Source organism: Fonticula alba (assembly GCF_000388065.1).
Source record: "Fonticula alba strain ATCC 38817 unplaced genomic scaffold supercont2.17, whole genome shotgun sequence".
NCBI lineage: Eukaryota > Rotosphaerida > Fonticulaceae > Fonticula > Fonticula alba.
Genome location: NW_009242987.1, coordinates 288,254 through 298,409, shown reverse-complemented (window position 1 = coordinate 298,409; position 10,156 = coordinate 288,254). Strand labels below are relative to the sequence as shown.

The 10,156-nt window shown below is 72.4% G+C and overlaps 2 protein-coding genes across 2 annotated transcripts in view; one reads left to right on the top strand and one right to left on the bottom strand.

Moving 5' to 3' along the window:
* The window catches only part of H696_06067 (serine/threonine protein kinase), a gene marked incomplete at both ends in the record, with an annotated part of 9,041 nt that extends 4,150 nt beyond the window's left edge, over positions 1-4,891 (top strand). Inside the window, 4 exons of the mRNA XM_009499834.1 lie at positions 19-477; positions 524-3,176; positions 3,676-4,060; positions 4,186-4,891. Of these exons, the coding sequence (XP_009498109.1) occupies positions 19-477; positions 524-3,176; positions 3,676-4,060; positions 4,186-4,891 (4,203 nt within the window). The remainder of the gene's footprint in view (positions 1-18; positions 478-523; positions 3,177-3,675; positions 4,061-4,185) is intronic.
* A 987-nt stretch (positions 4,892-5,878) lies between these two features.
* On the bottom strand, positions 5,879-9,099 carry H696_06066 (hypothetical protein). The gene is made up of 6 exons (XM_009499833.1): positions 8,700-9,099; positions 8,407-8,532; positions 7,988-8,261; positions 7,028-7,836; positions 6,658-6,784; positions 5,879-6,498 (listed from the first exon to the last, which is right to left on the bottom strand). Exons 1-6 carry the CDS (start codon positions 8,937-8,939, stop codon positions 6,236-6,238), a joined length of 1,839 nt encoding a protein of 612 aa, XP_009498108.1. The 5' UTR covers positions 8,940-9,099; the 3' UTR covers positions 5,879-6,235.
* Positions 9,100-10,156: the final 1,057 nt, after the last annotated feature.

The window sequence follows — 10,156 nt, the reverse complement described above, 5'->3', positions numbered from 1 at the left end:
TCCGGCCGATACCTCCAGGGCTCCGCCTGCGTGGCTGCCTGCTCGGCGGGCTACTTCCAGTCCGGCACCCGGTGCCTGGCCTGCGGCACTGCCTGTGCCACCTGCTCCGGGTCGGCCACCACCTGTACCTCCTGCCCGTCCGGCCGATACCTCCAGGGCACCACCTGCGTGGCCGCCTGCGCGTGGAACCACTTCCAGGCCGACGCCCCCTGCCTGCCGTGCGACGCGGCGTGCGCCCGGTGCGCGGGCAGCGCCACCACCTGCACCGCCTGCCCGGCCGGCCAGCTGCTCCAGGTGGACCAGTGCCTGGCCGCCTGCTCGGCCGGCTACTTCGCCTACGGGGCCAACTGCCTGCCCTGCAGCGCTGCCTGTGCCACCTGCTCCGGCTCGGCCGGCGACCACCTGCGTGGCCGCCTGCGCGTGGAACCACTTCCAGGCCGACGCCACCTGCCTGCCGTGCGACGCGGCGTGCGCCCGGTGCGCGGGCAGCGCCACCACCTGCACCGCCTGCCCGGCCGGCCAGCTGCTCCAGGTGGACCAGTGCCTGGCCGCCTGCTCGGCCGGCTACTTCGCCTACGGGGCCAACTGCCTGCCCTGCAGCGCTGCCTGTGCCACCTGCTCCGGCTCGGCCGGCGCCTGCACCGGCTGCCACCCGGGGTCCGTCCTGGAGAATGGCGCCTGCCTGGATGCCTGCTCGCCGGGGCTGCACCCGGACCCGGCCGGCCGGTGCGCCTGCCATGCCACCTGCCAGTGGTGCTCGCCGGAGGGCCAGCCGCCGGCCTACACCTGCCACGCCTGCCCGCCGGGCATGGTTCGCGCCGCCGACGGGGCCCAGCCGGACCGGTGCTTCGACTGCCATGCCAGCTGCGCGGCGTGTGCCCTGCCAGCGGCCGAGGCCGCCTGCACGGCCTGCCCCCCGGGGGCCTTCTTGCACGAGGGCCGGTGCCTGGCCGCCTGCCCGGCCGGCACCTGGCCCAATGCCCAGGCCGTGTGCCTGCCCTGCCCGGCAGCCTGCTCCACCTGCACCGGGCCCGGCCTCTGCACCGGCTGCCAGGATGGCTTCTTCCTGCGGGCCGGCGCCTGCGAGCCATGCTCCCGGTCGTGCGCCACGTGCACCGGCCCGGACAGCTGCACCGCCTGCCAGCCGGGGCTCATCTTCCGGCAGCCCAGCCCGCAGGCGGCCTCCCTGTGCGGCATCGCCTGCGACGAGGGGCACTTCCCCCAGCCCGAGCGGTGTGGCGTGTGCCATGCCAGCTGCCAGGAGTGCCACGGCCAGCCGGACGCCTGCCAAAGGTGCGCGGCCGGCTTCCGGTGGGCCGCCGGACCACCGGCCGACCCGGCCTCCGGGGCCCGGTGCGTTGCCTGCCCGGCCGGCTGTGCCTCCTGCACCCGGGACCATGCGTGCCTCGGGTGCTTCGACCCGCTGGTCCTGACGCCGGAGGGGGCCTGCGTGGACACCTGCCCGGCCGGCACCTGGACCCATGACGCCTCTTGCCGGCCGTGCAACATGGCCTGCCTCACCTGCACCGGGCCGGCCGCCAGCCAGTGCGCCTCCTGCGCCCCGGGGCTGGAGCTCATCCGCGAGGGCGCCGCCGCCGGGACCTGTGCCTCCGGCTGCCAGGAGCGCCAATACCGCGACCCGGCATCCGGCGAGTGCCGGCCCTGCCACCCGGCCTGCGCCACATGCAATGGGCCCTCCGATCGCGACTGCTGGCGGTGCAATGATGCCCTGCTCCAAGATCGCCAATGTGTCCAGGCCTGCCTCTCCAAGCACTACCCCTTGGAGGGGCGCTGCCTGCCATGCGACCCCATGTGCGGCGAGTGCAAGGGCCACGGCAGGCTCGACTGCACCGAATGCGCGGCCGGCCTCTTCCACCACCGGGCCGAGTCCTCGCCGCTCCGGTGCCTGGACCAGTGCCCGCCCGGGCACCGGGCCCAGCAGGGCACGTGCCGGTCCTGCCCCCCCCGGTGCCGGGACTGCTGGCACTCGGCCGACACGTGCGACCGGTGCTCCTCGGCCGCCATGCTGCACCAGGGCGCCTGCGTGAGCGCCTGCCCGGCCGGCACCCTGTCCCTCGATGGGACCTGCTTCTCGTGCGATGCCTCCTGCACCGCGTGCCACGGCCCGGGGCCGGAGCACTGCGACAGCTGCGCCGACGCCGCGCCCTTCCTGCTGGATGGCGTCTGCCACAGGGCCTGCCCGGCTGCAACCTACCCGGACGCCCGCCAGTGCATCCCCTGCCATCGGACCTGCGCCGAGTGCACCGGGCCCTGGGCGAATGCCTGCACGGCCTGCCCGGCCGACCGGGTCCTCGGCCTGGATGGCTCGTGCCTGACGCGCTGCCCGGGGGGCCAGCACCCGGAGCCGGGCCCGGCCGGTGGCTCGGCCTGTCGGGCCTGCTCGCCGGCGTGCCGCCTGTGCGACGGCCCGACCGCCGGCCACTGCACCGCCTGTGCCGATGGCCGTCTCCTGGAGGATGGCCACTGTGTGGACGCCTGCTCCGGCGGGGCCTTCCTCTGCCCGCCGACCGAGCAGTGCCTGCCCTGCCCGAGCGACTGCGCCGCCTGCACCCGCGCCGACACCTATGACATGGCTTGCGTCGGGCGGTGTACCGCCTGCGCCGCGGGGATGCTGCTGTCGCCCTCGGCCGGCCGGTGCCTGGAGGCCTGCCCCCCGGGGGAGGTCCTCCGGCCGGGGACCGACACCGAGCCGGCCCGGTGCCAGCCCTGCGCCCCGGCCTGCGGGACCTGCCACCGGCGGCCGGATTGGTGCACCGCCTGTGCCGGCAGCGGCCGCTGGCTGCTGAGCACCGCCGGCCAGTGTGTGCCCGAGTGCCCGGCCGCCGGGTTCGCCGCCTCCCCGGCGGAGCCGGTGTGCCTGCCGTGTGTGGCCGGCTGCCGGGCGTGCCAGCCGGCCGGCCGGCTGCCCGTCTGCGCCATGCAGCCGGATGGCTCGCTCGACTGCCCGAGGGTGGCCACGTGCCAGCTGTGCGAGCCGGGGCTCCTGCTGCTGCAGGGCGCCTCCTGTGTGTCCGACTGCCCGGCCGGGCACTTTGCCGATTGGGACGGCTCGCCGCCGGCCTGCGCCGCCTGCTCGCCGGGCTGCTGGGCCTGCACCGGCCCCGAAAAGACCGACTGCCTTCGTCGGGTCAGCTCCGCTGCCAGCCGGCGCATCGGTGCGTGCTGCTTTCCCGGTTGGGGGGGGGGGGGGGGGGGGGTCTTCGCGCTCCTGCCGCTGGATTGATACTGATTCTCCTTCACGTCTTTCATCGTCGGTCGCGTCTTTCATCGCCGGTCGTGTTTTTCATCGCCGGTCGTGATTTTCATCGCCGGTCGTGTTTTTCATCGCCGGTCATGCTTTTGATTGCTGGTCGCGTCTTTCATCCTTCGTCGCGTCTTTCATCTCCGGTCGTGTTTTTCATCCCCCGTTGTGTTTTTGTATCCCTGGTCTTATCTCGCCGGTCACATCTTTCTTTCCCCACTCGCGTCCTTTTATTCTCCCCGCCCGCGCCCTTTTATTCTCCCCACTCGTGACCCTCCTCTTCCCGGGCACATACCCCTGTTCACGTCCCTCCCTCGCTCGTCTGCGCTCCCCCCGGCCCCTGTCCCCCCCCCACCCCCGTGCCGGTCGCCCGCTCACGGGGATCCCGCCACGTCCCGCGCGCCGGCTGCCAGCCTTCGGGCTCGGCATCGGCCTGGGCCTGCTGCTGCTGCTGCTGCTGCTGCTGCTGGTGGCGTGGCTGGTCCGCCGCCTGCGCCAAGCGGCCAAGCCCCCGGCCGGGGCCGGCGATCCCGACCACGACTCCACCGTCCTCAACACCATCCTCGAGCTGTCGCTCCCCGGGGCCATCCAAGTGAGCCTGGCCGCGGACTTCCTGGCCCTCGATGGCGCGGCCCTCGGGGCCGGGACCCAGGCATCGGTCTTCGCCGCGCGAGCCATCGGCGCCGGGGTCTCCACCCGCCTCGGCTGCCCGGACATCGTGGCCATCAAGCAGCTGAAGGGCAACAAGCTGACCCCGCTGCAGGTGACCCTCCTCCAGAATGAGATCGCCCTCATGTGGTGCGCGCCTGTGCTGCTTCTTTTGCGCCGCCGCCGCCTTTCCCCCCGCCCGCCCGCGCTTGGCACGGCCACTGACACGCCGCCTTTCCCCCCGGTCCCCACCCGGCCCCCGGCCCCGGGCACAGGCTCCTGCGCGACTGTGCCCACATTGTGCGCATCTACGGCTACAGCGACCAGCCGCCGGCCATCGTCATGGAGTGCTTCCAGTCGGACCTGGCCACGCTCCTCCGGTCGGACATCGCCCTGCCCCTGAGCACCCTGCTGAGCCTGGCCCAGCAGTGGACCTCCGGCTTGGAGGCCATGCACGACCGCGGCATCGCCCACTGCGACCTGAAGCCGGCCAATGTCCTTGTCAGCCCGGCACACGGCCAGTCGTGGCAGGTGGCCCTCGGCGACCTGGGCACCGCGCGGAACCTGTCCGCCGCCCGGGCCTCGGCCCTGGTCAACGAGGCCCCGGTCCTCAATGCCCTGACCGCGCGCTACGCCGCGCCCGAGGTCCTCGCGGCCTTCCACCGCGCCCGGCCCCTGGACATGGATCTCTACCTGCCGGCCGATGTCTATGCCGCGGCCATGATGCTCTGGGAGACCCTCACGCGCGTGGCCCCCTGGCAGGGGCTCTCCTTCCAGGACATCACCGCCCGCGTGCATGCCGGCCAGCGCCCGGACCTGGCCCTGGCCACCGCCGCCATCGCCCAGGCCAACCCGGGCCTCGGGCAAAATACCGCCGACATCCTGCAGCGCATGTGGGCCGCCGACGCGCATGCCCGGCCCTCGGCCGCCGGCGTCCGCCAGGTGGTGGCCACGCTGGCCGTCATGCTGCCGGGCCAGTGACACGCGGCCAGCGGCGGCCTCATCGCGCGCGGCGACTTTCCGGCCAAGCTGCCGGCAGGGGGGCCCGGCCGCGCGTCGCCCGCCGACCGGCCAGCATTGTTGATGCCCCCCCCCGCCCTGGGGCATGACCTTCGCCTGGCCGATTCCCCGCGGCATGGGCAGGCCTGCCGGCCCGAGTCGGCTTTTTTCGTCCCCGCCCCGCCACTCTCCGCGCGGCGAGGGCGACATGTCCCCCCCCCCCCCCCCGCGCAACCGTGGAGCTGCATCCCGGAGCCGGCTACCCAATAGACAAGCACCTCCCCCGAGCCAGGTCCCCTGCAACCTTGCCGCCCGCCGCCTTGGGCCTTTCCAGCCGGCCAGACACGCCGAACCCGGCCACCGTGCATTCGGCCGCCAGGCGGGGGCAAGTGTCCGCCGGGGCGCCCGATCGCCCGCCACGGCCGGCCCTGGCGCCGGGCCCACCGGGCATGATGGCTGGCCGTGGCGCGCACACGGGCGGCCATCCGCCGGGAGCCACACAAAAAGGGGGGGAGGGGACCGGTGCTGCCGGGCGCCCATGCGCCCGAGCGTGGCACGGCGCTGTCCAGGCCGGGGGGCATGCTCCATCGATCGAGCTTGGCCCACTTGCATAGAGGTCTCGCCGGTGATCCGGGCCGACGCCTTGCGCACATTCCCACGGACACCGGGGGCTACATACCCGGGAGCCGCCTGCACGGACGCACCGACGCGGATGCGCGCGCGCGCGCGCACGCCACACATGGGCGCCTGGCACGCTGCCGCCCCCGGCGCCGGTCGGCTGCCGTACCGGCGACCACATCCCGGCCCGCCAGCCCGAAAGGGCGACGCCCGTGGCAGCAAGGCCCCCGGGTCGCGCCCCGTCAGCCTGGCGGCCCGCGCTGGCAGCAGCGGGGTGACGTGCATGGCCGGGTCGATCGCGCCCCGGGCAGCGGTGCGCACCCTGCTGGCCTCCTGCCATGGCCGCGCCTCTCCTCCGGCGGGCAGGTGCTCTCGCCATGCCTGGCCCCCAAGCGCATGCCACCCACACCGCGGCCCAGGTCGAGCATTTCCCCCGCCCCTGGGCCTTTGCCGGGCGCACACCGCGGCCCCATGCCGGGCCATGCACCCCCCCTCGGAGCGCGAGAAAACCATGGTCCAGGAGCGCCTCCTCCGGCTGTCCGCCCGTGTGTATATTGACAGGGCACCATGCCCGGCGGGCGGGACAGGCCCCGCCCACTGCGCGAGCCCCAGCCGCGCGCGCGCGTCAGGCAGCTCTCTCACACACACGCACGCATGCATGCACGCACACCGTGCGCCAGGGGGAGGGGGGCGGACTGGGCGCCGGAATCACTCGGTGCCGGGCGGGAGTACCTTCGCCGACAGAAGCCCCGGCATGCCGACGGCCGAGTTGTCCTTCACGTAGAGGCCGTGGTCGAAGAGGACCCGCGCGGCGGCCTTCCGGACCTTGGCCATGACCTGGGGCTGCTCGGGGGCCCGTGTGCTTAGCATCCCGGATGACGCGTGCGTAAACAGATGGAGATAGTGCACTCGGCCGGTTGCCCGGGCGCTGGCCTGTAGAATGCGGACGAGGACCGACAGGAAGTGGAACACTACGCACGGGCAGGGTCAGACTCGCCTGGAGCCCAGCGAGGCCGGGACAGTCCCCCGCCCCCCTGGCCGACAGATACCTTGCCCCGCGGCCCAGCCAGTGCCCGGCCTCGAGCCCGGCCCTGTCACCACAGTCCCCGGCCGCTGCGTTCGGCGCGCACCTTCAATCTCATGTAGACCCATCAGGTCCACCACCAAGGGCAGCTTGCTGGTGGCCATGGCGCTCGGGTCCATGCCGGGGTTGCGCTTGGTGAAGATGGCCCTGGCGGCCTTCCAGCTGGCGTCAATCTGCCGCAGCCGAGGGCAGGGCGGGTCGAGCCCCGGGGGCAGCAACGATGCCAGGAGGCGGGCCGCGCGGTCGGGCGCCCCATTCGCGGTGGGCGCACCCCCGGGCGCCACGCCGGCCCGGCCGGCGAGAGGGGGCCGAAGTCCAAAAGAGGGTCACATCCGCGCGAGTCAGCAAACCCAAGCCACCAAAAAAAAAAAAAAAAGGCCGTGACAGGCATGCAAGGAACATGGCCCCCGACGTACCCAGGCCTTCTTGCAGAGGGCCAGCCTGTCCGACGGGGTGGTCGGGTCAGCACCCAGCCTCTTGTACTCGGCGAACAGCTCCCTGGAGCGCTTCCGCTCGGCCTCGTACTGCCTCTGCGCCGGGCCAATGGCCCGGCAGTAGGCCCGCACATCCTCCGACAATTGGGGGATCTTCGTGTTTTCGTCCTGCTGGAGCTGGAACCAGCGCAGCATCTCCGCCTCGGTGATGCCATCTCCGAAGTCCGCCGGCGCATGGCGGCCGGACTGTGCGGCACGCCGGCCCCGGCCGGATGGCGACTGCTCGGCCGCTCCCTGCTTCGCCGCCGCCGAGTAACTCATGCCTCCGCCGCCGACAGGCCCGGCATTGGGCTGGCTCCACAGCAGCCGGCGCCTGTCGAGCCTGCCCTGGATGTCCGCCGCGAATGCTTGCGAGTCCGAGTCTTCCGCCAGCCGGGGGGGCTGGGGGCCGGCGATGGACCGACGGCCCGCCGGCTGGGCATGCCCAGCCGGCGGCTCCGGCACAAAGCGCCCTCGCACAACAGTCGACCAGCTGGCATGCGAGACAAGCTGATCTGACCGCTCGGCCGGGCACGCGTCGCTGTCCTCCGGCGAGTCCGGGTCGAAATCATACTCTTCCATGCTGGGAGTCCGGCTTGCCAGCCACTCCTGGAGGCCCGGCAGCTGGTCCGGATTCCAAATATGATTGTAAAGCAGCATCTTAAAGGTGGGCGAATTCTCTTCCGGGTGATCCCAGTTGCACTCGCTGCCATGCATGCAGCCCCTCTCCTGGAGGTAATACCGGCATACGCCTGGGCGCGGAGGGGGTTAGAAAAAAAGTGCCCAGCGCCGGCGGGCGCCCTGGCGCGCCTTTCGGCCCGTGTGGGCTCCCCTTCTGCTGGCGCGCCGCCCTCCCCCTCGCCCGCTGTCCCACCCTGCCCCGGGAAGAAGTGGCACACGCACGTCCAAGGTAGTTGGATGCCTGCTCCACGGACACGGCATCCCACGAGATCACCGGGTTGCCGGCCGAAATGACCAGGCCCCTGGTTCGGCCGCTCCTGGAGGGCTTGCTCGAGGTCCCCTGCGCGCCGGCCACCGCCCCGGGGCCGGACGGCGCCGGGTGTGAGCCCTCGCCATCCTCGGCCGGGGCGGAGTCGTATGCGCCGCTGGCCGGCGGAAGCCCCTCCTTCTCGAGGAACTCCGACGCCAGGTGCGTCGCCAGGGACCCGGCTTGGGTCTGTTTTCCACCGGCGCATGACGGCGGCGGCGGCGGCGGCGGCGGCGGCGGCGCGCGGAGGAAAGCCCGGGCGTGTCAGTTCATGGATGCAAGTGCTCCTCAATGTGGGCGGGGGACCTGGCTGGCCGCGACATGGCCGCCGTACCCAGGGGATCTTCGCGTCCAGGAGCACCGTGGACACCTGCTGGTGCAGGTACTTCGAGGCATCCTCGCCTGGGGGGATGCTGTTGCTCGCCCTGACCAGGGCATGCCAAATCTGGGCGTAGTCCGCCTGGCGACCGCGGCCCCCGGGGCAGGTCGGCACCCGGCGAAGAGTGGTTAGTGACCGGGCCAGGAACCCAGCGGACACGGCGCCCCGAGGCAGGTGGCCGGCGTTATGGTGATGGCCGGGCCGCCCTCGGACGCTGGCGCCCATGGGGAGACCCCCCCCCGGCGTACCTCAACCAGCAGGCCAGCGGGCCACTGGCACAGCGTCTCTCCAAACCAAGTGGGGTACATCTTGTAGTGGGGGCTTTTTGACGAAAGGAACAGGCGAGTGATGGCGAGTGCCGGGGAAGTGGCGTAGAGTAGGCTAGAGTGGGTAGCTGGAGGCTGTCGAATGTGTAACACAAGCGACTGACCGGGGGAGAGTGTGGGGGGAGGGATGGCGCGGAGGGGCTTGAAGGAATCCTGGTACATGGATTATGCCTGCCGGACGTGCCGAACCTGCCGCCGGGGGGGTGGCCTTTTGTTCGGGCCTCGCCACCGGCCCCGGGGACGGCCCTCGGCTCGGGTCCCAGTGCCCCGCCCCCCGGCTCGGCTGCACACCGGCGGCCCCGCGCCGATGCCAGGGCGCAGGGCAACCCGGCGCCCGCTGGCGGCCGGCCCCGGTCCGCTCCAGAACAGGCCGGCCCGCGACTCCGGCGCTGTTCCGCCCCCGGGGGCGTTCCGGCCCCGACCGGCGGCTCCGGCCTCCCGGGCGTGCGCGGCGGCACAACCGCCTCCCGTGCCTTCTGCCCGAGCACAGGTCAACGCCGCGGGACCCGGACGCCTCGCCTCTCGAAGGGCTGGCCGAGTTGGTGGGGGGGAAAAGAAGGGCCCTCCCGGCAGCCCCACCCGAAGGCGAAAGAACAAAGGCGCCCATCACCCGGGCGCAAGGGCCAGGGGGCGAGGTAAACGCCGCCAGCCGGGCGAAGCGTGTCCCGGCAGTCTGGACCCCTGGCCCAGGTTACGCAATTCGCCTGCCCGGACGCCTAACACGGCCGAGCCCCCCGCCGAGGGGGCCCCGAAGCATATACATCCATCTCTTGGTGGAAGCCAGCGGCACGAGCCCCTGCGCGCGACCCTGAGCCTCCGGGCTCTTGCCCCGAGGCCGGGACTAGCGACAGACAGAGACACGCAGCGAGCCGGCTGCGGGGGAGGGAGAAAGCCGCAGTCTGCGGGCTCTGTATCCCGATGCCGGGGCGTCCGGCGAGCAGTCGCTCCGGCGGGGGCACCGCCTCCGAGTCCAGTGTGCGGGGTCCCATTCGGCCGAGCTCGGTCGACTCCGGCACTCGGACAAGCTCATTGCGTAACCCTGCTCATCATTCCTCGGGCTCCGCTCGTTTTAGAGGAGGAGGCCCCCTGTGGAAGCCACCCCGGGGGAGGCTGAGGGCGAGCGAGGGCCAGGGATCGCCGCCGGTGAGCCACCCTCTCGGTCTTTGCTGCCCCTCTTTCACACCTTCCACACGACCACGCGCGCCCGCATAGACACACACGCACTGGCACACACAGGCACAGATAGACCCAGGGGCACACGCAGGCACAGATAGACCCAGGGACACACGGGCACACAGACACACACACACACACACACAGGCAGACAGACAGACAGACACACACACACACAGACAGACAGACACACACACACACAGACA

What these genes read in the sequence shown, in the direction of transcription:
- H696_06066 (XM_009499833.1), bottom strand. Translation starts at nt 8,939, where the DNA reads ATGTACCAGGATTCCTTCAAGCCCCTCCGCGCCATCCCTCCCCCCACA. An exon ending in GGCATCCAACTACCTTGGAC is followed by an intron (nt 7,837 to 7,987) that starts GTGCGTGTGCCA and finishes CTCCGCGCCCAG; the next exon opens with GCGTATGCCGGTATTACCTC. An exon ending in CCCTCTGCAAGAAGGCCTGG is followed by an intron (nt 6,785 to 7,027) that starts GTACGTCGGGGG and finishes CGGCTGCGGCAG; the next exon opens with ATTGACGCCAGCTGGAAGGC.